Genomic DNA, 27460 nt, shown 5'->3' on the forward strand with positions numbered 1-27460 from the left:
TAGAACATTGGTTTCAAAATTTCAAATGAAAATAAAATTCTGGTCCGACCAGTGCCTATAGCTCGCTTTCATCAAGCAAGGAAAATCAAGGCAGACGGGCAGCCGGAATCGCCTCACATTGGACCATCACAAAGGGTTTTTAATGGCGTTTAAATGTTTAACAAACCTGAAATCACAGCTCTGGAATCGAAAATACAGTCCAATATTTTAACAAATACCTCTCTCTTAACGAGTAAAATAACGAGTTTCGAAGTGTGTGATATATTGATGAGTGTTTCTTGTAAAATTATTCATTTTCGGGAATGAAGTATTCTTTAGAAAATGCAAAAACAATCGACCATGTGTCAGTTTAGCATCAGAAACTGGACGAGTAATAATGGCAAAGCAAATCGTGAACTACTAATATCTCCCTACATATTGGTTTTAGGATAACATTTTCCATTGTACACATGCACGCATTAATAGCTACACCTCTACTACTTCTGGGTAAAAGCTTCTGGTGGTTCTTGATTATCTTGAAGGTGAGAATTACACTGAAGTCGGGTTTGCAGCTAGACTGCTCTAAAAATGTAACGCGGCGTGTGGCATTGCAGGAGACCGAAAACGATTATTGAACGTGAAATTAGGGCTTATTACAGGAGAGTTACTTTTTCAATTTATACTGATGTATCCTGGCTATCGTATAACAAATAGGTGTCTTGGTACGAACAATTTCAATAATTGAAGCGTTATGTAAATCAGCACAATACTAACCGAATGATTCTTTCCGAGCCTCATCAATTAAGTTAATTCGAACCTAGAAGACGCTATAATTGCTATTATTGTTTATCCTATCATCATATTTTTCAGTTATCTCAATGACAGCGTGTACCAGCAGTCAGCTGCGGAAGAAGTATTGACGTTCTACCTATAAAAGAGAACGTTTTAATAATAATAATGAAAAAAAAGAACACATTTCTGAAGATGTTTTTCGGAATGTTTGATTGAAGTTGCTGTCAATGGTAATGTACGCGCAGTTCATGCGTCAATCCTTCAAGAAAATGTACTGCCCAACTGCCCCCAGAAGGGTCTGAGAAAGTCCAGGCCTAGGTAAATGTTATTTAACCCATTTTCGACATTGCCAAAGGCAAACAAACAAAAAATCGTGAGAATGTAACGTTTCAACAAACTCTTTATTACATTGTTTCATTGTTGTGGTTTGTAACTGCATAGAATTAGCCTAACGCTTTTTTGTTGTTGCATTTTGTTGCTCTCTGAGAAGGGAGGGGATAGTGGGTTGAATCTCCTTCTCCGTCCAAGCTTCCACGTACGTCGGAAGCCCGGGAAAAACCGCGCTGAAAAACGATCAGTTTGATTTGAAAAAAAAAAATGCAACTAAAACCCTAAAGATGGACACTCTGGACAACGGCCCTGGAGGAGATATGTTTGAGAAGGAGCGTAGTATAGTAGGCGCGAGCACCAGAGCGAGCGAATGAATTGAGCATGAACAGCCGGTTTGTGTTGCTTCTTTTTTTTTGCTGCATGACGGTGTTCTTATTGCTTGTTTTTTTTTGTTGTATTACAGGGTTTTCCAAGGATTCTCATGGTTGTGGGACATGTCCTAAACTCTTTTCTATTGGAAATGAACGTCATTTGTTGGAAATTAGACTATGGCACCCTTTGTGGACAGGCTCATTGGAAATTCCTATTGGATTTGTCCAACAAGGGTGCTAGGAGAGTCCAATTCCCATTACATTAAGTTCATTTAATGTAAGAAAGAGTCAATAAAGTTTCCCACAGCTGTAAGAACTCCTGGAAAACCCTGTATACGCTAAACGCTTGCCTGCCTTTGCCTGTATATTGTAAAACACGAAAGAGTAGCAACCACCGAAAAGTTCCGGTGTATTAGTGTTATTTCTTTGCGTTAATGGCGTACTTCCGGATTTCCCTCCATCTCCACCATTTACCTAATCAATGCAGGTGGTTGAAATTGTAACGGGCAAGAATAGGCACAAACCAAAAACTCACTCAAATCACACACACACACACAGACGCGCGCAGCAAAAGAACGAGTTTTTCGGGTTGTTCTTTCACCATTTGTCGTCCTTTTTTGTTGTCCAAATGTTCGCCAACATCCGGATATTTCTGGCCAAGAGATTCGCTGCCTATTTTACTAGGGTACGTGTACATTCACCGCGCGCGTGTGTGTGTGCTTTTGCTTTTGGGTTGTTTTCTTTAAAACTAAACCTTCATCCACCTTACTACTAGCTGCGAAAGGGGAAGAATCACCTGTCTTCCTTTGTACGAACGCATCTCTCGCTAGAAAATCTCTCTCTCTCTCTCTCTCTCTCTCTCTTCCTCTCTCTATCTCTTTCCGTCTAGTATTTATATGTATATATTTTAAACATGTTACTTAAGCTCCCTGTAACGTACGCGAGTTTAACAGCTACATTCTTAACAACACCACAACAAGCCCTACACACCCTTCACCCCCCTCCACCACCTACTCTCCGTCTCTCTCTCTCTCTCTTAGGGTGAGAGGTGCAGGGACCAACGAAGCTAAAAACTAAACATTGTCACCACTTTGCCGAGCAGTTGAGTTGAGGAAATGAAACAGCAGCCTCTTGCCTTCGCTAGCTGTGCTTTCCGCCCGGGTGCTGAGCTAATCGTCTAATGAGCAAGCTGATCTAGAAAAAAGAAAGCGTTTTAGTTATAGTTATTAGAGAAAAACATAAAAATAAAATAATTAATTCCTACCTATGCAAAATAAATTAACAGATGGCATAGTTGCTAGACGGCGGTTAGCAGTGGGAAATCATTTTAAATTGTAAAAAGAAAAATAGGAAGGAGTAGAAAGGAGTGGCAGCAGCAGGCGCCTTGAAAAGAATGGTTTTTGTGCGTAGCACGGCTCTGTTTTTTTTTGTAGCCTCTGCCTGTCTTTCGCTCCTTCCGTTTTTTTAGTGGGAAAAATCGTACCATAACAGCAAAAAAAAAAAATGGAAAGAAAAAGATTAAACACACACGCCGACACGTGGTGTTTATCGGGGGGGGGAGGGGTTGTTTTCTTCTTCTTCTTTATGCCTGGGCGGATGCAGGGCCATCGCCGGTGCCGCGCGCTTCACCGCCCTTGGTGCGCTTCTGATCGTCGCTGTCCTCGTCCGAGTAGTCCTCGTCGTGCGTGTGCGTGACCGAGCGGGGCGTTTCGGGGCGCGTGTGCGGCACGGACACGCTCAGCTCCGACCCGGTGGCGGACGGGAGCGAGGAAGGCTGCGGTGTGCCCAGCAGCAGCTAAAACGAAACAAACAAACAAACAAAAAAGAGCAGGAAAAAAGATTGATTGATAATTTTGCGCAAAAAAAGAACGGTTACAACGTGGCAAGAGATCGTACCCGTCCCACCTCCTTCGACTCGTCCCCGCGTGCATCGGCATCGCCCTCGCCACCCTCCTCCTCGTCGTCCAGCTCGTGGGGCGGTGGGGCGGCGGACAGCGGCTGCTCGGCGCGGGGCGGCCGGGTGCGCTGGATCATCGGTGCGTCCAGCGTGAAGCGCTGCTCGTGCGCGACGGTCGACTCGTGCGGCAGCAGCATCGCCGGCGCGCGGAACATGTACGAGAACGGGTAGTACATCAGGTTGAGGATGGTGGCGGCGTACAGGTCCGCGTACCGGACGACCTGCCCGGCGAAGAACGTCTGGCGGGAGCCGGAGCGGAACAGCGAACCCATCATGCCGTACGCCAGGTCCATCTTGTGCGTCACGTCCCGGATCGCGGTCCGCACCGACCGGATGTCGGGCTTTTCCTTCGCGCTCGAGTCGAGGTTTTTGTACAGATCGCCCAGCCGCACGTCGAGCTGCTGGAGCTGCGCGAACAGCTGGCACTTGTCCGTCCACACGTGCAGCTCCTGCACCAGCTCCGGCACGATCAGGAAGGTGCGCCAGCCGCGTATCTTCTTGCTCTTCAGGATGTCGCCGAAGATGTGGTCGCCGATGTACAGCACGTCCTTGCCCTTCGCGCCGATCAGCTTGGTGAACACGTCGCACGAGCCGCCCGAGTACACCTGGTTCGCCTGCAGCGGGCCCATGTGCGTGCCGACCTTCAGCGCGCCCGTGCTCGTGTCGACCTGGCGCAGGATCGTGCCCTCGCCGAAGAACAGCGGCTTGCGGGCGTCCACCACGATCGTGTCGAAGTACGTCTTCCAGTCCCGGTGCGGCTCGTCCGGCTTGCCGCCGTGCGGGAAGTCGAACAGGAACGTCATGATGCGGTCGGTGAACATGTAGTCGCTGTTCGTCAGCAGGAAGAGCTTCGCGCCGGACTCGCGGATGCGGGACAGCACCATCGGCAGCCGCTCGTCCTTCTTCACGTACTCGTCCAGGTTCTGTGGAGCGGGAGGGAGAAAAGGGACAATTAGAACGAGGACATAGAAGATTTAAAAGGTTTAGGTTATAAAGGGGCAATTTAATTTTTGGAAGTGAAAACCCGTTCCGGGGAACTTTGAACATGGAGCACTGGAGACAATGCTCGAGTAAAATTAGTGTTGGGTTTTATGTATCTTTTGTTGAGATTCTTTCATATGAATCTTCAGGGATGACTGATTCAAATCTCGAATCAAATCTCCAAAGATTCATTAAACTCTGAAGATTCTTAAATCTCCAAGGATTCAAGAATCTCGTAAGATACATTAATCTTCCTAGATCCATGAATCATTAGAGATGAATGATTTTAAAAATATTGAAACTTGCATGGCTTAACAACATGCCCATCGTGGTTTCAAGACTGGCATTGACCGTCTTCCCGTAGCAAAACAAACTATCCGGCTGTGTTGTACATGCTAAGAAGTCTCGAAAGTCTCTCTAGGCACTTCTTCATAAATCTCATAGCCAAATCATAGTTTTTTTTAATTTATGAGTCCTTAGAGATTCTTAAATTTTTCGAGATATATAAATCTTATAAGATTCATGTTTTTTTTCGAGATTTATAGAAATTCACTAATGAATCTGAATGAATCTTTAGAATGTTTCAATGGATCTGATTCTCGGTTGAAAAGATTCATGAATTTCAAATATTCATGAACCTCGAAAGATTCATGAATTTCGAAACATTCATGAATCTCTAAAGAAGCTTAAATCTTCAAAGATGATCGTATCTCTAGGGATTAATGCATCTCTAAAAAATCTTAAAGCTTAAGCTTTCTATTATTGTTCTTCTTGGCGTAACAACCTACGTGGTCATGCCTGCCTATACAGGCTATCGAGACTTCATGGAAAGTACCACGCAGCTGAAGAGTTTGTTTTGCTACGGGAAGACGGTCGATGCGAGGCTTGAACACACAACGGGAAAGTTTTAGGTGGAATTGTGCAAATTAAATATTTTGGAAATCTTAAATTTGAAGACATATGAATTTTAATGAACTTATGAAGCTGATAGATTCATAAATCTTAACATATTCATGAAGCCTTACAGATTCATGAATGCTTAGAGATTCATGAATCTTTGAAGATTCGTGAATCTTTGAGGATTCGACTAGAGATTCGAATCACTCATCACTGAAGATTCACATGAATGAATCTCAACTAAAGATTTATGAAACCCAACACTATTTTTAGATTCATGAATCTTTCTAACAGATTCAGATTCATTGAATCATTTCAAAGATTCACTCGGATGAATGAATGTCTGAATCAAATTCACTCAATACGAATTAAGATCCTTCACAAAAACATCAAGAACTTCTAGAGACGCTTGAAGTATCTCAGCAAGTCATTCCCCATTAGTTAAAAACAATGGAAATTATCCTAATAATCGGACATTGAGGCTCGCCCCACTTAACTAACATTTAAATTGATATTTTGATCCTGTCTAGCCTATATTGTGCCTCCAAAGACTAAAAAATCCTCACGAACTTGTTTACAATCGTAGCATAAACGATTCATGTAGCAAATGATGGAGCATTTTAAATCTCTCGGTGAATAAATGTAAAGCTATATTTATAAAAAGATATAATAAGGATTCATATTCATATAAAACAATAAACACTTTCACACTACCTCTGATGATTGATTTAGGAAGAGAAAGGATAAACAATCTCATTCTTTGTTAGTTACGTATTTTATGGATAGCCCCCAAAGTTTTTCGTTTTAACATGATTGCAAAGATTAATAAAAAAAAAAACGAAAACACCCTTTGATGCTTTCTTTTAACAGGCTTACCTCGAGCGTTTTCTTCTTGAGATCACCGTAGATGTGCACCCAGTCGACGGCACCGCGCACGTCCTGGAAGATCGACTTGAACGACATGAACAGCTCGCCGTACTTGACGCCGGTACGGTCGACCTGCTCCGCGTACTGGGGCGAGTGGGTGAAGAAGTCGACCAGGCACGCGAACAGGTACGTCTCGGGCAGATTGAACAGCGTGTTCAGCACGTACACGCGGCTCTCGTCCAGCTGCAGGAACTTGTTCGGGTACAGCTCGTACACCTGGTGGCTGCACAAAAGCAAACGGTACGGCGTCATTTCTCTGCGTCACTGCTGCTTACTTAACCTTTACTTACTGCTTGAGGAACTCGAAACCGTGCACGCACACGAGGATGTTGCCGTACGCGTCCACCTTCAGCAGGTTGCCGTACAGCGAGTCGAACCAGAGGCCGCGCACCGGGAAGGACGGGTCGTACTCGAACTGCCGGATCTCGGCCGGGTAGCCGAGGCTGACCAGCCGCTCCTTCACCAGATCGAACCCGAGCTGCTCGTACTGGGGCGACTTGTACTCCGCGATCGTGTAGTCCATGTCGAAGCCGTAGAACTTGATGTTCTCCAGGTGCATCGACCGGTTGACGAAGATTCTGTTGGGAGGCGTACGAAAGCAGGAAATTCGTGGTGGGATTAGCGCTTGAAGGTGGCTGAAACCCGGCGGCCCATTGCAATGCGTATCGGTTGACAAATTGTGTCCGCATTGTGTCCAATTTGCTCGTCACGCCAATCACACGCCTGGCCCGGGCACAATGGCATCGTCGAGCACGTGGCGCGCGCTCGCGCGGCATGTTTGAATTCGGAGGAACTGCCATGGTGACGAGATGATGGTAATTGATGCCGAAGCGATAAAGCGCGGACCTTTAACCGTACTAAATCGTGAGATATCCTCTCTCTTGCCTCTGCACATCCACACACACACACACACAAACAGCGCGTTACCATGCGCACTTACTTTGCGCGGTGGCAGACGCTGCAGCAACCACTATCGGTTAGCGTGGAGTGGTCGCACAGATCATCCTCCGTGCTGGAGGACGACAGGCTGGAGGAGGAACTACCGCTACAGAGCATCATTACTACACACACACACACACACACACGCACACACAGGACACTAGAGCAGATGTCTGGAGGCTGGACTAGTAGCAGGAACTACACCCAGCGCGACCTGTATCGAAGCACAAACCCAACCCGAATGGTCGGGAGCGCGCTTCTCATCGGCCGTCGTAGCCGCAATGGTCCTCCCCCACTCCCCCATCCCCCTCCCTTTAAACAACAAACACATGTGCTAACCCTTCAATGCGTGGTGGGGGGAGGTGAGCTGCCCGGGTGAATGGCAACGTTCCGTTTTCTTGCGCGTGGGAATGGCCACTGCCCAAAAGGAGCTAAAGAAAGCAAGCAAACAAAAAAGGGGCCCTGGGAGTTCATAGAATTCGGACGATTAGAAGCTCGGAGGAGCCGTCCGGGGACAGTTTTCAGCGAAACTTTAAATTGGCGGCACACACACACACACATATATAATTTCAATTTCCATACCGGAGGGATCTCATTATGCTCGTCAACGGTCCCAGGCGTTGCCGCCCGATGAGTGCTGCTTACACCTTACCAGGGGGGGGGGGGCAAAGAAAGCAATTGAGGCGAAGGAGCAATTTATGGAATGTCAATCTCACCGTGCTTCAGATGACGAATGGACTCGAGGCGGGGCGGTTTGGGGATGTTTTCGAGTGTCGTGAAGCATGTTTTACAGCCTGGCTGACCATTCAATCGTGGCCGAAGGTGTTTGGAGTGGGGCCAAAAGAAATGCGGTGACCTGCGAGAATTTTCCACAATTTCATCGCCCGCACCCGGTCGGCATTGGTAAGATGCTTTGGAATCAAAACTGCACCAGAAAGGGTACATCAGCAAAAAAAAAGAAAAAAAAAAGTCCGACAAACGGGCGCATGGAAACATGCCCACCTTGCCCATGGCCAAAATAAACGCACACGGCTTGGCACGGGCGGACGAGAAAAGGTATAGGAGAGGTGCTAATCCGGCGGAAGCGCATTACGCGATTACTGCTTCAATTGGCCGCGAATGGAATGTTGGCCGTTGGATGGCTCGTAAAACTATCGACATTTGTCAGCGTTAATCACCAAAATCTCGGATTGTGCACGGATTGCATTCGCTGGTTAGCAGTTCTGTTTATTGAATTTTTATTTTTACGCTGCAATCTAATAATAACACACCCTGCAGCGTGTACCTTCAGAGCCAAAGCGAAACCCAAGTGCATGGCGGATGGCCGCCGCCCGGATGGATGTCAAATACCAATTAATTATTTTTAGTCATTAACGCCAGTATATGTACGTACGTACGTTTTTTTCTACGAAGGGTTTGAACTTTATCATTATTGTTGCATTTTTTCGTTTGTTTGTTTGTTTGGATGAGTAACTCCTTGACACGTTCAGATGCGTCACAGCTTGCACGGCGAAGACTAGCACACGCTACAATAAACGGTACAATGGAGAGCTGGTAATAGCATCCGCCAGAGACACCGGACATGGGGCGAGCGATTAAATAGTAAAATAGCGTGTCGGTTTCACTGTCGCCGCAATGGTGCCGTGCCATAGCGCTCGGAGGTATTACGTAGCGCGGAGAGAGGTCATGAGTTCGAACCCGCTCTCTAGTGGGGGAGAGAAGGGAAGAAGATGATTGAATGACAACGCACACACTTCTTTTCCTTACATGCATACATACATTAGTGACGTGACTTTCAATACCTATTAATGTGTTTTTATGTAAGTGTTAATAATTCGGCAACTCAATTGCGCGCCGTTGTAATAAAAAGACGAGCAATAAAATTAAACTTATACCAAAGGGTTTGTTACACGGGTATGATGCGTGCCGAATAAGCCTTTCTAAAAATTGCATGTACCCGTATTTCCTTCCAACCTTTTACAGCATCTGCTGATCTTTCAGGCAATTTCAAATCCCATCAGCATTTTATTGGCAGCACGTCTCTGTTACCAGTCGTAAACGGGCAATTGATGTTCTTGGGTTTTATGAGATAATTAGACAATCAATTTGCTCAATCTTTCATTTAGTGTACGGAGCTCTCCGATTGCACGGAGTTGGGAATATGATCACGTGCCAAAACAATCTATGGCCCTGAAGAATGCATGGGGAATGTTGGGAAATAGTACTAACAGAAATAATTTCAGGGGGACTTAAACTTTCCAAAGATGTTCCAGGGATACTCTTCACTCAATCCAAACTATTGGACATTCAGGTCAGACCCTCTGGTCGTTCTGTGTGACTTCGATGATCCAGAAACACCCAATAAATGTTTACCCGTACCATATGGAGATTACGAGTGTACAATTCAGGAGAAAAATCCTATCGCAAGTTTTCGTCTATAAATTTAGCAAAAACCTAAAAATAATGATGGCATAGGACTTTCAGGTAATATATAAGTAATTGAATAAGTTCTAGACAAATCCAGTAATGTAGACCCTTGCCCAAGGTCTGTGATTTTGTAAAGTTCATGAATAATAATCTTCTTGCGATGACTAGATTGGCTCATTATTGTAATCACATTCAAAATTTCAAATTTAAAAGAGCTTTCTAATGTCAAACTACCTGTCAAACGAACTTGTCTAACGAAGAATTCTTCATTGTAGGACCTCATTCGTACACAGACCTTGCCCTAGTCTGTTCGCTAGAGCGATAAGAATCTTGTAATTAAAAAAAACCTTGTTGTGAAAATGGAACCGTAATCTAACTATAATTTCAATAACAGCGTACGAACCAATTTTCGTAAATCTAGGAAGAATTAAAAAAAAAAAACACTAGTTTAAGGACCGCATGATCAAATGAGTTTGACATCGCTGGCTTGAGGGTTTGGCGTATCAGGGCGCAGACCGGCATCCTATCCATCCTCAGAGATATCACGTGCTAGCCACACACACCTCCATCCAGGCATTGATTCATTGATGATACTTCTAGTGCGACAACCCACTTCCACCCTTTGGAGCAGTGTACGCGCGCCGAGCTGCTGTGCTGCGCAGTATTACGCTCTTATTCCCCCGTCCTTCAAGCACATCGTCACTGTATCTGCTGCTCAATGTTGTACAGTACACGCTGATGCTTGTTTTGTTTTAATCCCCCCCCCCCCAGCCCTCCTCCCATTCCTCTGTTTGTCCAAGAGAGCAGCAGGAAAAAGGGGTTTGCGCACACGGCGCAGTCTGACGCCGCCAGCGGGACACAACAACACATCAAAACAACGATCAACCGTGGACGCGGGACTCGAACCGTGCCTGTGTTTACGTGCCATGGGTGTGTATGTTATTGCTTCCAACTTCTAGTGCCGAGTGTTGTGTGCGCGTTGTTGTTATTGTTGTTGTTGTTGCTGTTTCTGCAGTCACCCGGGCGAGGTCGGAGGCGCATGCTGCTGCGCTAGAAACAACAACCCCGAAACCCGACGCGGGACGTCCAACGGAATTGGCAACAACGGCCGAGGGCCGATGATCTCGCGCGGCGCGATCCCCCCTCCTTCCCCCCGAAAGCTTATCACGAAGCATCATATTCACCCTGGAAGTGTTCCAATCACAATCTCCGAGCTGTTCGCAATCGGGCTTAGCGATCGCGCGCTACGATCACTCGCACGGGATAGCTACGTGGGCCACCGAAGAGGGAGAGAGAGCAGCATTGGGAAGCAGCATTGCCATTATCAAGTGTCACAGCAACGGGTTCTTGGAGTGAGAGACAAATTGAGAAATTATTCCATTCCCAGCGTGCGCCCATCTTCAGGAAAAACTCGACCGTGCTGGAAGATGTGTAGGGAAGAAACGATGCCCTACCACGACACTGTCTTTTGCAATTACCATTCTTGCTCGTTGCTTGGTGGCAACGTGTCGCATCATGCGCCTAGGCAGGCAAGAACTCATTAATATGATAAAAAGGAAACGGTCCGCCAAAGAGGCAGGGGGCAGGTTTGCGTCGAGGTTGGGACGGTGGTACATGGTTTTAATTAGGGAAAGTCAACGGCCAATGCCAGTGCGCACGCAATCACACCGGCCAATCCACAGTGCTGGAGAGATTCGATAGATTCCCCCCGACGACGCCGTCACTTTCCGTTTCTTGTTCACTCGGCCCGTCCGGCCGGTGCGCGGTTGGGGTTTTCGGGGTTGCAACACACGCTGCCCAATGATGGTGATGATGGTTTCGGACGGTCCTACATTCCCCCCCCCCCAACATACATCTGTCCGTGTCCGTGGGTTGGAAAGCTCATTTGCATATAGAGTGAGTTGATTTCAAACCGCGCGCAACACGTGCCGCAACCGCCGAATCCCAAAAAAAAGAAACGCGCCTTGATTGCTATCACGTGTAAGCGAACTCCGGGGATGTATCTACCACCATCCCACGTATCTTACGCCTCTCTCTCTCTGTTTTAGGCTATTAATTCATTTGTTGTTTGGCTTTTGACATTGCATCTGCATCCGTTAACTTTAATAGAATTATCGGAAACTGCACGCACGTGGAACGTCCATCATTGGTGCTCCGCACAAGGGGCGCCCCCTGGAGGCTAACTCCACTTAAAGGACGCTTTAGACTCTGCGTGAAATTTTGTTGTTTTTTTGCTATATTTCATTAAATATTTATCAGAATATGACTTATCGTAAACTAGTAAAAAAAAGGATACTCTATTCCACATCTATTTAGCCTGTAAAAAACATTGAAATAATGAATTAAATACATTTCCCTGCGATTCCCGGCCGACCATCATTTTCCACCGGGGAACAAAGTGGGGGATTACAAGGAAATGCAATTAATTTATTAACTTAATATTTTTATAGTATACATAGTTGAGGAATTGAATTCTTTTGGTGTACGATAAGCCATATTCTGACAAGAATTTATTGATGTACAGCAAAAAAAAACCCTAAAATTTCACGTTAAATTTCGCTCTGGTGCTCTAACGCTTGGCTTTAATCGCGGGCAACTTCTGTACTAACTGTCGTGTACCCAAAAAAACGCGTAACTTTGGTGAAATCAAACTGTGCTCTGCGTAACTCTTCCACTGGCGCAGCGCCGTACAGTGTGCTGTGCCCGCTCTATCAGCTGAGACCGAGAGGCTAATAGGGCAAGGTTAATGATTAAGCGTGTCCGTCGGCTGCGGCCGTCTTCCAAGTCGCCCGCGCGGGAACAGAGATCGCCCAGCGCAAAACCCCGCGCGACGGACACACGTACCTGTGGCTAATTTCGCGCTTGTAGCCGTAGGCCGGCTTGGCCACCGCCGTGTCGGCGGCCGCCGTTTGATTGGTGGCGGCGGCGGGCTTGCGGGCGGCCGACCGGGACCCGCCCGAGTTGGCGCGCTGGCGCAGCTCGGCCGCGGTGGCCGGCGCCAGATGGGGCAGCTTCGCCTCGAACTCATCCTGCGAGATGTCCGGCATGGTGGTGGTCTTTTGATCGAGGTCAAACGCACGTCAAGCACACACAAATTTTCACAGAAAAAAAAAAAACACACACACACGCACGGAGGCGAAGGGAACACGATTAAGGGGCGCGATGGTCGGTGTGGGAGATGCGCATATCCCTTATAGGGAGGTTATGGTTTTTGGCTAGAATTGGCACACGCACACAGTAACACATACACAAAGGGGGAAGTGCAATAAAAAATTGGAATGCCGTTGCACGGGCTGCGAGGTTGGCGAAGTGGAGGAGAAGACACAGTTGACTGCCAGCCGTTGCGACAGTTGAATCGAAACTGAGAGCGAACACGGACGGACGCTCGCTGACGCATCGGGACGGGCGGGCGCCCCCGAGTTGTTGTTGCGCGGTTTGGAAATAGACACGCAGGGGCCAGAAAGAGAAAGAGAGAACTGCAGGGCGGGAGTGGAAGGGGGAGAGCGATAGTGTTTTCAAGAGTGAGAGAGAGAGAGAGAGAGTGTGTGCGAAAGAGAGCGCCGCCCCGAACGCACTGGAATGTGGCGCGCCGTTTGACGACGCGCGTGTGCCCGACGCTAATCATATGCGCCCCCCCGTCTGATGACACTTGTAGTGTCGAATCTAAGTGCCCCGTTAAACCGTCCGAGTACCTTCCCACCCTCTGATATCGCGTAAGATATCTCTGCGAAAAGATGCAGAGGGGGGGAAGGACTGGGTCTAGGGCCGGTTTTTTTTTGGGGAAAGCTTGGAGAGGAGGCAAGGCACGCAATCGACCCAGTGCAGCCGAACTACGAAACGCGGCATTGCTGGCATCTGGAACTCTCCAAGCTGTCCGAGGAGAGTGCACCACAAGGGGGAAGCTTGTGGGTGGTGGGGGTGGTGAATCACAACACCTGATAGGCATTGCATTGGACGGTGCAGTTGCGCGCGTTTCCAGGGGCCCGTGGGCGCGCATGAGGCGTAAGCGCTTTCCCTTGCAATGCTTGTGTGTATGTGTGTGTGTGTAGGGGGAACTCATTTACCCTCTTTGCTAGAAGCTGAACCAGCGCCGTTGATGGTGACGTCCACACACACAGACCAACGAGCTCGGGGCGGTTTCTTCTTTCTTTTGAAGGCCATGCGCGGCGCAGTTGCCAGTGCCGTTGGCAGTTCAAATGAATGAGTGGGACTTGTACCTCTGTTGTGTGAGATGCACAGAGAGATAGATAGAGACAGGTAGAAACAGAGAGAGAGAGAGACAGAGAGAGAGACAGAGAGAGAGAGAGAGAGAGAGAGAGAGAGAGATCGAAAAGAGATCTTGTGAAATGCCAAGAGCGCGATATCTGTTTCAGCTGACTAATCCCATTGTAGTGACCCCTGAATGCTCCAAAAAGATCCCAGGAGACATCTGCCAATCTCCAACAATTAGAGTAGTCATCATCTTATCGTGCCGGGGTCCAATATCTGACACCTACTAAACATCTCTAGTCTAGCAAGAGCAGATCGGAAGATAAACAAGAGCCCAACACCGAAGTTCCTCCCTCGGAAGTGACTCCAACGGGTCGAAGTACTGTGAAGATACACGTTCAGGATGCAACGACTCCCGTAATTTCCGCAAGCAGTAGTGGTGCTTCCAGCAGCTCGCTTCGTTTGTATACCACTTGCCATTTTCTTTGGTCCGACAAGTCTTATCACGAGCATCACCATCGTTTGGGGAGCTATAGAGCTCGCACTCATCGCCACCCCTTGCAAAACAACGTGTGCCCCTGCTGCAGATTACCGGATGGCTTGTTAATCGATAATAGTGCGCAGCGGTGCGGTGATAGTTCCGGCGCTGGCGGGGCGTCGCTCATCTACGCGCCAACTACGCGCTAACATTCTTAGCATCATCCATATCCCACCGGGCCACAACCGAACGTCACGACGCCACTTGCGCAGCCCTATCGGCCCAGATGCAATTTACCGTATTTTGACCGTCCCGCCTTATCACCCCGGTCTTTGTGTGCGATTTGCTGCTGCCTATCGGTATTGACCGATCGATCGGATCTATCGCTGGGGGTCAGGGAATCGCCGGGTCGGTGGTAATCTATCGAAGCTGATTAGCCAGCGGGCTCTGTGCTGTTGTGCGGTGCGGTTGCGATTGCTTCCCGATAACGCTACTGGTGTGTAGCGATCTCTCTGTAGCCGCGGTATGAGATTTTGGAAACGAAAACTCCGGCACCGGGGGAGGGCGCTGCGATTTGCGAGCGGTTCCGGATGAGATCACCGTGGACGTAATCTCTCGAGTTCAGCTTCTGGGGCTGTGCGTGGATTTGTGAATTCTAATGATGAGGTCTTCAACGATAACAATCGATTGGTGACTCTACTGACACAGGCACGCTGTCCACAGCGATAATTAGCGTTTGCTTTCAACATTTCTCAACTATCGCTAACATTGGGTTGGCAAACCGTAACTTTTCCATGGAAGTATGAACCAAGTCGTTCCACCCAAATGTACGGGGTTGGCCATTTTGTGTCAGTGTTTAAATGAAAACAACAACAAAACACTGATTTAAACTCGTTACAGAGCTAATTTGTTCATCAAATTTGCTATGCAAGCACTTCAAAAATTACAAAATTACTTTTTTACTCTTTTTTCACTCTTTTTTGATGGTTTTGTAACTTTCATAAAAGTTGTTCGATAACGAGAAAAGCTCTCTCTTGCAGTGCTAGAATCGTAGCTAGACAATAATACGATCGTAAATATTTTGTCTCTTTGAACTGCGTAAAAAATATCGCTCTAAGAGATAATGCTTGTTTTGATTCAGAAATATATTTTTTTTGTATTTATTTGTAACATTCTAAGTAGGAAGTGTACGAAAAACCTGAAAATAGCCGCTCGCACACAACAAACTGTTTCACTCGACTGGTCCAAGTTGTTCAAGGCACAGAAAATGACCAAGATTTGCACAATAATTGACCCAATTTGGAACGGCACTTTGTTTATGGATGAGCCTCTATTTTCGCCTTATCAACAACCTGCCTCTCAAGTATCAAACTTTGGAACATAATCAAGATACCAGCGAAATTGCGAGAAATGTTTCGTTAAAAACAATAAATCAATATTTAAACTCTATTCTTCACTTGTTTAAATCAATTCATGGGATTCTACCACACAGTTTTACAAAAAAATGAATTAATTACTTCGAATAGGAGGCTTTAAGTGTATCTTAGTACTCTTCGAATGAGCAAATCACCTCTGACCCCAAACAATGTCCTACTCTTTGTTCTTCTTTTTGTGATTATCATCTCGTGACGATTCGGATTTTCCACCCAATAACTCATTTCGGTACAAAAGCGTCAACAGAAGAAAGAAAAAAAGAATAAATTTAAAACGCAAACCTTCTCCGATAAGCTCTTACCCGTCTGCGGCGACCGTTCCGATAAATCACCTAACATCATCGAGCGGTCGTGGTTGCTTGTTTGCTTCTGCCTCTTACTGCCGTTTCGGTTGATTCATCCGGCCTTATCTTTGCCATCTGGCGCCGAGCGCCGATCGCATTTCCCCACCCGCCACTGTGCGCCAGGTTCAGGTTTTTTTTTCAACCTACATCGCGATGCAACGCAACAGCACCATCAATATAAGCTGCATCGCTGCTGCGGGTGGAGCATAAACACACAAAGACCGCACACGTTTGCAGCAATGATCGGAGGCGATTGCGAGTGGAAAATGGCCAAAATGGTGCCAACAAACCTTGTCAAATCAGCAGCGTGTAGTGTATTGCGTGCATGTCTCGCTGGGACACGGTGCGCGATTCAAGATGTTTACTGCGAGTGTGTTTGGGATGCTTTGTCAACAGCCGAGAAGGAGAAGTGTCCCGCGCGGGAGTCTGTCTCGCGTGTGCGTGTGTCTCGCAGGACCGTCCATCTCCAAGGTACATCTCCAAGGGATGCTGATGCTCCAACCTGAGCGTTAGTGTTAAGGTCGGCCACTATCAGTATCCGAGACGCAGGGTCATGCCGGGCGATAAGGCGATCCTCAACGGATGGCCTCCTTCGCGCGAGCAGTGCCCGATTTAGCACAGCGATTGGGCTGTGTGTGTGTGTGTTCAGTAAGCACCGGTTCCACAACGCGAAAGCGACCCAAACACACTCGATGAGCAGTAACCGGGTTAAACAAAAAAAATATCCTCTCCGTTTCATCGTCTGATTGCGGTCTGTTGTGTCCGCACAAAACAAACATGAAGACGATGGTGTACGGCACAAACAGAATATGTATTTTATCACTATCTTTGGTATATGTTCAACCGTTTACAATAATAAATAATACCACACAATAACACGCAATGCGGGGAGAAGACGGCTGGTCCTTCTCGCGCCGCGATCCTCACTGAGGACGTCACAGGATGACAGCCCTGCTGTCAACAGTGAGCCCTCAGGATGAGGCAGCGGTCTGTCCACAACATCTCCCCGTTTTAATTAAGCCGGTACGGCTTAAGCCAACGCAGCGGTTTTAATGTAATTAAAACCGGCGTGGCAAGCGTACGGCTCAAGTGGCGCTGTGTAAAACGGGGGAGAGTGCTGACCGGCCTCCGTGCCTAACGCTCGAACGGGATGAGCGTTACGGGCTGCAACAGGGGGCAGCCGATGTGCTGCGCTCGCTCGTTCCGTTGCAGCCGCTGTGGTGTTGTTGTTGTTGTTGTTGTTGGTGCAACTGCAGCATGATGCTGTTGCCGTAGGACGTTGCACCGGACGCCGATGATGCTGATGAGGCAGCTCTCCGGATGCTGCTGCCGTTGGGGCGTCGATGTGCGGCTGAGCAGGGGGCGGTCGTGGTGCCGCGCGCGCTTGGACCGCTCAGCCGGAACCGCTGCACAGGGGCGACCGTGATGTCGCTGCCGGTGAACTGCTGTGCAGGGCGCGCAGGATGATGATGACGTTGACGATGATGATGAGGGTACACAGGGGGCGACCGTGATGCCGCGCACGACGACTGTGACCCGGGACACACACGATGTTGCTGCACAGGGGCGACAGTGGTGCCGCCGTCGAGATGCACCTGTGCAGCTGGAGCGCCGGCGATGAAGATGGATAAGGGGCAGCCGATATGCCTCAGCACTGTGCCTGCTCACCGGGCTCGACGATGATGCTGGTGCAGCAAGGGCGGCCCTGATGCCGCGCACGACAATACTGCACCAGTGTGTCCGATGACGCTGCAGCGGGCGGCGGTGATGCCGTGTGACGACGGTCCAAAGCGGAATGTCCCCTCGCTTTGTCCGGTATAGTGCTGCAGCGGAGTGAGGATCCTGGGGCTTCGCGCAAGCTCGAGCGAGCCCATCCTGCGCGATGGCGGTTGTGCGATGGTGACCTTCGTGCTGCGTCGGTTCGTTGTAGGATCCCCCCCTACGCGAGGAGGATCCCATCCTCGTCGCCACTGTTGTGTCCGCACAAAACAAACATGAAGACGATGGTGTACGGCACAAACAGAATATGTATTTTATCACTATCTTTGGTATATGTTCAACCGTTTACAATAATAAATAATACCACACAATAACACGCAATGCGGGGAGAAGACGGCTGGTCCTTCTCGCGCCGCGATCCTCACTGAGGACGTCACAGGATGACAGCCCTGCTGTCAACAGTGAGCCCTCAGGATGAGGCAGCGGTCTGTCCACAACACGGTCTTATCCTTTTAAAAAAACAACATCCCTGCCAAAACCATTGTCGGTTGAGGAGGGTGCTTTGGTCCCATTTTATGTCGCTCTGGTTGTAACAGTTGTCGCGAACAATTCTATTTCGACTCACAGGACTACGGACAGGATATGGCGGGAGTAGCGCTGTTCGCTTTAAAATGTCTACCTTCCCTTCCTTTTAATAACGCCAAGCAAAACCATATTGGTCTGGCGGAAAATTCAAAATATATTCTATTTCTAGCCACAGCCCGCGTATTGATTGAGCTGCCTGAAATGCTATCGAGTGGCCACTTTTCTGTTGTTGCTGTCTTCCCGTACCGTGTCCTCATCTAAAGGCTCGCCAAACTCAACGCAATGGAGCTCCGAAATGTCCCTGTCTGGTTATCTAATTTGTCTTCCCGGGAACGTTATTTTCCCTGCATCCATTTTAAGGTATATCTTATCGACCGTGCCCAGCAAAAGCAACAAAAAAGCCCCACTCAGTGGTCTCTCCCGGCCGTGTTCGTGGCGAACCGTCGTATATCTTTCTCACATGCAAACCGTACCGTAACAGGGTGGCCGTACTTTTTTTTTCTACCCCATTATACTCGAACCGACAAAGGGTCAACCGGAGCCGCAGGCAAAACCTAAAAGAATAAAACCAAATAAAACGGCTGTAGGTGTGTTACGTGTCCCGGTGGTGCAGGAGTTTTTCCTTCACTTTCGTTTGTGGGCGTTGGGCACGTGTGCCACAAAATCCCGCCTGCCACGTGAACGTGCTGCTCTCTACCGGCGTTCAAGAGCGCGCGTTGGTTTTAGAAACCACGATTTTGCCATGCATCGTTCGGTTGGGTTGCGCGGAAATATGAATGGCACCAAAATTAACATCATAATTTCACTGGACCGCCGGCTGTTGATTCAATAGTGTACTGCTGATGTGCTGGTTCCCCCTACCCCGATGATGCTAACCTGTGCTCGGCTTTGCGGTAGTACTTTTTCACATGTCCTTCGCCTGCCGCCATACTGCCGCCACCGCCGGCCGTGGGAAAGGTTTGCGGCGACGGTAGATCCGCCGTCGGATAGTACATGGTGCGGTTGGGGGTCTCCGGGCCGCCTCCGGGGTTGGGCGAGTCGAGTTAGCTCCTTGGTCGGGATCGGGATCGCGCTTCCGGTGCCGCTGCAAGCAAAAAAGGGTCAAGACAAATAAATTAATAAATTACATAACTAATCACGTTTTTCGGGCTTTTTGGAAGAGCAGGAGAGCGGAAAAACGGATGCAAAAAATGGGTTGGGTGTACAGGTGGAAAAACAAAAAACCCCTCAACATAGTTGCTGCTGAGATTCTCCAACGCGTTGCATAAGCGCCAGGCGGCGATGCCACAAAAACGAGCACGCTTTTGGTGATGCTTTGCCTACCTTCGGGCGCGCATTCGCTTGTGCAATTCCGGAGCACAACGCTTTGCTTGTTTCATGCGCGTGCACAATATGTTTATTGTCCCGCTTTACAGAGAGAGAGAGAGAGGGAGACAGAGAGAAAAAGGAGTTTGGCCAGGGAGGGCACGAACACAGGTCGGAAAAACAACGTTCCTTTGTGTTGCGAGCAATGCGAGCGGAGTGGGGGAGCGTCGGGGGCATGATTGAACGAGAAACCTACGAACGAGCTGCTGCGGTTAGAGAATACAGTTTCCAGTTTGTACCGGCACCAACTTCCGCCGTCCACCGCCGCACCCGCCTATCAATAATTTCCGGCTCCTTTTCATCGTTACGGTGGGAGTGTGCTGCTGCATGATTACCGATGAGGACGATGATGACGATGATGATGGTGATGAAGGTGTTGCATTACTACCACTGGTTGCGGGATTGCCCCTTCACTCTCAGACAGTTTTGCTGGGTGATTGTGTGCTCCTGCCCAGCAATATACATCGCTTTCTGCTAGAATGCTTGTAGATGTATGTGTATGTGTGTGTGTGAATGAGCAATTCCTGTTAAGAAGGCGCTTAATTGGATGCTCCACTGGAATCGCAATTGTAGTGCCACCGGTACCCCGGCGGAAGACCCGGGTCAGCTGGGCCGCGTGGCCCGATAATTGAAGAATCAGCGGCAGTCAGTAAACGTGCCTCAATACATCTCGGAGCGAGGCGTACGGTCGTCGGTGTGGAGTGTACTTCAGTTTGCGATGGACAGGAAGTGGAAAAAGAGAAACCCATTGCAACGTTTCCAATACCTTCCAAAGCGTTCTTGCATCAGAGGAAGTGTCTCGGATGTGGAGAGGCGGATCCAGACGGTGTGCTTGGTAGATTTTATCAGTGTCTTTGCCAAACTGTGAGGTTTTGGGGGAAGCACATCGACAACAAACATCGAGACGTTACGAGCAGAACATTAGCACAACCGCACCATCGTTGGGGAGAGGATCTTTGCGGCGAGGATCTTACAGTGCAAAGAGCACCGGGATTTAGGACATTGGAGCTTAGGGCGTCGGGCTGAGCAGAAAAGTGCTTCCGATTTTACTGGGAAGCTTTCAACGGTGAGTGTGGGTTTGTTGAAGCATTAGCGCTAGCCGATAACGAGATGTTTGCCGCCAAGATCGAAATGTCAGGGCGTAAGACACCCGACTAGCTACGTAACATCTCCAAACGGGACGACTGTTTGGGTAACCTTGACGGTTGAGGATTGCGGAAAACTCGTGGACATCTTCAGAGTTGCCTGAGATATTCCCATGCAACGAGAAAAAAAAAGTAACTCAACAATCAGAAAACAGTTGGTCAGCTCAAGAGACACAGTATTGGGATCAATCTCGGGCTTGGGGATCTACGTGGAGCTGGTGTGGAGTTCACAGAGATCACTCTAATGAATCGCACGGTAACGCACGCGCTAATCCCTTACCATTGGTGCTAAATCCTGATCAGATGGGGCACAGATAGGCTTGTCGAGAGTGTATTTCAATAGTGTATGTGTGTGTGTGTGATAGGGTACGATGAAGAGAGCGACAGCTTAGCCTTAAATTGCTTTCAATTCACCCCTACAAATCCAGCCGACTCTGGCAATGGCCAATTGGACCTGGCTAAACCCTGCTTTATTGCCGTAAAACAATAAAACTAGCCCAACTTTCGTGGGGATGCGGAGGCGATTATAAGCTTGCCGTGCGCTTGAGGAGTTGTCGGAGGATTCCACATGCAGCCACAGGCTGCAGGACGGGTTGCAGTGTGCGCGCGATAGCGCTAATTTTAATCCCCCATTAATTGGTGGCAGCCCCAGCTACAGCGTTGCTACACTGTGTGGGTGGGAGTGTTTTTTTTAATGTGAAGTGGCCTGCCTAGAGAGATTTTCTATTCACTGTGCAACGTAAAAACCCCTGGCCTCGTTTCAACACAACAGTCACAAGTGACGGGAGGGCAAAATCGTGTTCACTACATGGTCCACACAGACAGGGATGCAGGTTCCGGACGGTGGGAGATTAGTTGGAGCATTATTTTTTTGTTTTAATCCATTTCAGGACAGCCTTTAGTAACGTACATCAGCTATGTTTGAAGGTTTATCGCACGGTAACTCTACTTAGCCCCACAGCAAAGCCCAAAATTCATGCCTCGGCTAAACAGTTTGCGTGTTGGTTCTCCGTAACTCATTTAGAGATACTATTTCCGAATTTGTAATGAACGTTCCTAACGATTGGAAGGATCTGAAATCGTCAATTTGGAGATTCACGGTTATGATCCCTCGAATACTGGAATTTTGATATGGGAATATTGTATTGAGCGAAGGCAACCGGTAACATCTGTCTCGGTTTGGATGCAGTGGCTTGGCTACTTTCTCCCAGATCCGCAAACCTGATTTCGTTCTGATTGGATCCGATTTGAAATCCACGTTTATCTTTATGTAACGATTCTGCCCCAAGACCTAGATAAAACATTCATCACCAGTCAAGTTTCTCCAAGGTTTGATGTACGATGGGGTTTCTTTGATTAAATCGTTTATCTTAACCAACATTCTTGGAGATGGCATTAATGGTTTCTTTGGGATTCTACCAAGAGTCGAATCGAATATTTATGAACCTTGGGATAGTATCATCTTCAATTCTGACCAAATCTCGAAATTCCTGAACTTCATACAGTAAGATCACCAGGAACGCCTTTGGGTGGTTTGAAGGAATTATTCGGATTCATCTCAAGATCACAATCCAGTGGCTCCTCGAACGCAGAGTCCTCGAAATTGTGAGATATTTCTGTTGGATTCGAATTCCAAGGCCACAGTTTTCTGGGATAGGTTTGGTTACTCACATGCAGCATATAAAAAAGCCCAATATGCCACTACCCTTCTATGGTGGAAGTTGTGAACTGTACAGTCTAGAAGTACAGGAATATAGGACGACCACATTTAGCAGCGAGGTTCAAGACAGCGTTGCCATTGATTCTCCGGCACTGCTAGAACTTGTAGCGTTACATGCCTTTCGTCACAAGTTAGAGACCACGTATCGGTTTGAATTGTGGTAAAGGTAAAGTCATGCTCAATAATTCTTCTCAGTATCCTGCAATCATCCTTAACAGCATCTGTATGATTCAACTGCTGAGCTGTATGATTAGTTGTAATTGAGATTTGAAGTTAATACTAGGGGAAGTAAAAGCCTATCTCGACCTAAATTCCATTCATTGAACTTTAAACACAATCATTCCGACCATTTGCCTTACCCAGCAAACGCTGCGTCTCATCCTTAACATATGCCAATTTACAAGGAAAAAAACGATTTTCTTGATTCCCACCTATCAACACATACGCTCATCATGATGTCGTTGTCGGTTGTTGTGCGCTGCAGAATTTGTTACATTGCCATCAGACCAAGGGAAGACGCTCTCCCCAAGCCCAACCGACGGACGCAGCGAAGACACATATTTACCAGAGCACGGGGCGTCTCCTTTTATTTGCAGCGAAGCCCCGACCCCGCCACCCGTGCGCGCGTGGCCGGCTGTTGTCCTGTTTGTTTTGTGCATCGTTGGATCTCGTCGGGGAACAAACAAAGTGCTTGTGTGTGAAGAAAAAAAAAATACCCCATCAAACGTGTGCGCAATGTGTTTCTCCCCAGTTGCGGTCGGTTGTTATCGTAGCGTGATGCCCGCTGTCTCGGGAGATACTACTCTCGCAGCAGCCTGAAAGCCCCCCCCCCCCCCTCTCCCCCCCTTAAGCGTCTTGTGGTTAGGGCAGTGGGTGCTAACCGGTGGACTGTTAATCCAAGCCACACTCTTTCGCCCGCCAGTTCCGGAAGCCGGCAGTTGCTAAGGAGAAGGCGCGCGCGTGCACTGTGGGCAAAGAGACGTTCTGCGAATACGAAAGCAAAAAAGGAAAAACAACAAAAAAAAAACTAGCAGAAGAAGAACAGCGGAACGGAAATGACACGGTGGCGGGAAACTGGAAAATCATAATCCAACAACACAAGCACGATTTTTTTGTTCGACCTTACCCACACTCCGGCTCCATCTGCGGCTTGATAAGCCGATTTCGGAAGCCAACCGCGCGGTTGGTTACCATGGCCACGGACTCCGGCCAACCGCCAACCGAGGGGCGGCACACGGTGTGATAAAGGCAAGCGTAGGTGTTTTTACCCACTCACACGGTGTTTGTCACATTCACATAGAGACGGGATTTTTTGTTCTCTTTTGCCGAGGGAGTGGTAATTCTATTCGGAAAGATGTTCCTAGACCGATACCTATGTTTTTCTTCCGAGCCTGTGGTTTCATATCTATGTATGTACATGCTTGCAGCGCTTTTCAAGGAGCAAAAAAAAACAAAATCAACTAAAACAATCATCCAGGACAGCTAAAAACACGCTCCATTTTTCCATCGTTGGTGTGCCTATCGTTGCGTAACGCAGCACACATCAAGCAATAATTCCTTTGCTGGATGTTTTGTTTGTTATCCACCATTTTTTAATGAAAAGCTTGCAGTTGCAGTTTGTTTGTGTAATTGCAATTGCACCCTGTGCCTAAGCCCTGCTTCGTGCTTGCGATTTGAATCTCGTTAATCCCCGGGGAACTCTGGTACCGGTGCTACACAGCACACAAAAACAAAACTCTTCCTATAATCCTTTTTCTTCTGGTGCAGCGGAAAGCAAATTGCACATCATTGGTATAGCGGCCCAACAGCGCCCACTGGTGGAGGGGATGGGGATGTAATAATGCGGTTGTGCGGAGGAGTAAAAACATTTGCACACATTGTAACGAGAGCGTGTGCACTAGTGATGGCAAACATGAAGAATTTGTCGGAATGATTTTCGATTAGCTCCGATGCTTCTGGAATCGAGTCCGGATAGTAGGTCCGGAATCAATTTCTGGAATTGGTTCCGGATTCGACTCTGGAATTGGTTCCGGATTAGACTCCTGAGTCAGTTCCGGAATTCGAATTGGATCCGGTATCGGCTCTGGAATTGGAATCGGTTCCAGAATTGGAATTGGTTCCAGAGTTTGAATTGGTTCCAGAATTGGAATTGGTTCCAGAATTGAAATTGGTTCCAGAATTGGAATTGGTTCTGGAATCAGAATCGGTTTCGTTATCGAAATCGACTCCCGGAATCGGAATTGGTTCCGAAATCAGAATCAGCATCGATGCGGAGTCGATTTCGGCATTTAAAAAAAGGCGCTTGGGTCCGATGATACTACGTATTGATGACGCCATAGTGAAGAATCCAAATTTACTTGTAAACGATCAATTTTCATGGAGACTCCCGGACTTATTTCGCTTCCGAAACTTTTTATTTCAATTAAAGAACTGATGCTCATTCCGGAGTCCGTTTTCATAGCAAATTGCGGCAAATTGCGATTCCTAGGTCAATTCTAATTCCCGGAGCCGACTCAAAAATTGGCTCCGGAATCGACTCGGGAATAAGAACCAGCTCCGGAACGATTCCGAGCACGAGCTCCCACCACTATTGTCCACCACACGACTGTTGATCCACCTTGCGATTATCGACTCGTGCTGGAAAACTCGTCCGCGGCACCACCAAAGGGTGCGAGAGTTAGGTTGGTAAAGTTTTTACTCCCTGTGTTTTGTTGTTGTTTTAGTTTCTAAGCTCCTACCAACGGTTTGTGGTGCGATGAGTTAAAAATAGTAAACCAAAACTACTATTAAACAGTTGAGAAGGAAATTTTCCATCCAAAAAGGAAGGGCGTAGCACGTTGGTAGAAAAGTTGAAAGCACCTTTTAGAAGCGATCAAAGCAGAAATGCAATTTAAATGTATAAAATCAACATTTTTAACCATAAAAAACAAACTAAATTACATTTCTTCGACACACGCGCAAGCAGCAGACAATTATCCAAAAAGCATCAAAATCGGGACAGGTGCCGCCCGACCCCCCGGCTGCCCGCCGGAAAGGTGTGGGGACGTCTGACAGTGATGGATCGATACGATTTTGGGCAGCGCACAGCACACCGACCGCGCTGGGCAGTACGGTATCGCCGCGGCCACGTTGACCTTTATCTCCTTCAGAGGGGGCGGCCTGAGAAAACACCTGCAAGCGAGGAACGGGGCCGAAGGTCAACCGTCCCTTGAAGGTCCGTATGGAGCTCGACCGACCCTGAGACCTGACGGGCTGACCGAAGCTGGTATGCATGTGTATGTGTGCCATGTGTAGGTGTGTGTTTTGCCACCCCCTCGCTCTCTTTTCTTCTACAGTATGATCTGCGTTGGTGGGAACGCATCTCTCATCTTTAATTTCATCGCAGTGCAGAGAGCTAAAAATACGCCCCGCGACGCGTTTCGCATCGGGATCTACCGGCGTGTGACCTTATTTTCAAACGGCCACCTGATCCTCCGTGCTCCGTGCTGCGACCATATCCAATTCGTTGTCTCTGTGTTTGCGCCCAAAGGGGACGGGGGCGTTGAGATGCAGCACCGACCGGTTTTGGATGCAACCGTCATCCGTTCAGTGTACGGCGAGACGGTAGGGTTGATCCTTGCCAAGCCGCGCTTGGCAGGAAAATCGATGCCTTGACGGGCCGGAATAGGCTCGATTTTCGATGCTTTGCTCTTTTCGAGGTTTTGCCGTTGCTGGTTGCATCATTTTTCCCTGTAATCTTTGGGGGGGGGAGGGGATAGAACGGAGCCGAGATAAAACTAAAAAAGCAAACAAAAAACGTGTAATAAAGCGAAGCCGAATGGCGATAAGAGAACATGAGCGGGGTGTAAAAATACCCAGAACGCACAAAGCAGCTCGAGGTGATGCAGCTTGGCTACAGCTGGAATGGCACTTACCCCAGTGGCTTTGTTCTTTTCGTTTGTTTGCTGATGGGACCAATGTGTGTTTTCTTCTTTTCCGTTCCCTTGCTGGAGAGCGCTGGCTGGTCGCCTGGTGCTGTGCTGTGGCTTTCGGGTTGATTGGTGCTTGTGCAGCGTTGCTTGATGCTTGTGGTTGGACAGTCGAACTCGCCACCAAAACGCACCTCTTTAGCTCTTTTGCTTTGGGGTGGGGACAGCCGCCTTAACTGACCCGGCAACACTTACGGTGCCGCAGTGTGGCACACGGGTTCACGCACAGCCGCACATTCGCGAAGGACACTGCGACACACGGGAAGGACCGTCCGGGTCTGCCGAAACGGGGGAACGGAGCAACAGACACACGCACCGGAAGGGAGAACCACACACGGGAAAACAAGGGACCGAAACACAGACACACACACGCGGATTCACGCACGGTTTGCACTACGGTATGAAAGTGAGCGAATGCACCAAAGGGCAACAAACGAAAAGCCAGGGCGACCGCGGACGACTCGCGGAAACAGCTACGCTTTATTTGTTCGCCTTTCTGACAGCTGCACACGGTGGAGAACCAAGGGTTTGACGTTTCGGCCGTTGTTTACATTTTGGAACAGCTGTTTGATGCTTGGGGGGAGCGCGTCGGGAGTCGGGCTTGTTGGCAGACACACTTGGCTTTCGCAGACGTTTTAAGATTGTATTGATTTTGTGAAAGATTGTGCATTTTTTTGTTTGAAACTCTTGCAATAAACGAAGCACTGATTTCGCGAGCGAAAGAAAAACAATCGCTACCGCCCGGCTGAAAACGGCTTCGGCGCGTACGGCTGACGGAGCTGTCAAACGCTTGAAACGCTTAGGCCGCAGTGTATGCTCGATATCGGCGAGTGTGTGCGAAAAAAAAAATTATAACAAAAAAAAAAGTTTTTTTTAACATACTAGCATACAATG

At 48.2% G+C, this 27460-nt stretch overlaps 1 protein-coding gene across 4 annotated transcripts; it reads right to left on the reverse strand.

Moving 5' to 3' along the window:
- Window positions 1-1153: 1153 nt before the first annotated feature.
- LOC121587750 (cytosolic purine 5'-nucleotidase) lies at window positions 1154-27098 on the reverse strand. Of its 4 annotated transcripts, XM_041904854.1 has the most exons (7): window positions 26513-27098; window positions 19245-19452; window positions 6525-6812; window positions 6184-6457; window positions 3369-4352; window positions 2737-3267; window positions 1154-2666 (listed from the first exon to the last, which is right to left on the reverse strand). In XM_041904854.1, exons 2-6 carry the CDS (start codon window positions 19361-19363, stop codon window positions 3055-3057), a joined length of 1878 nt encoding a protein of 625 aa, XP_041760788.1. In that variant the 5' UTR covers window positions 19364-19452; window positions 26513-27098; the 3' UTR covers window positions 1154-2666; window positions 2737-3054. The 4 variants fall into 4 exon arrangements, with proteins under 4 accessions (XP_041760788.1, XP_041760780.1, XP_041760772.1 ...); XM_041904846.1 differs by lacking the exons at window positions 19245-19452; window positions 26513-27098 and adding an exon at window positions 12445-13806 and having other exon boundaries at window positions 1154-2661; XM_041904838.1 differs by lacking the exons at window positions 19245-19452; window positions 26513-27098 and adding an exon at window positions 12445-13806.
- Between the last annotated feature and the right edge of the window lie 362 nt (window positions 27099-27460).

The sequence above is a fragment of the Anopheles merus genome, chromosome X, assembly GCF_017562075.2.
Source record: "Anopheles merus strain MAF chromosome X, AmerM5.1, whole genome shotgun sequence".
In the NCBI taxonomy this organism is placed as follows: domain Eukaryota; kingdom Metazoa; phylum Arthropoda; class Insecta; order Diptera; family Culicidae; genus Anopheles; species Anopheles merus.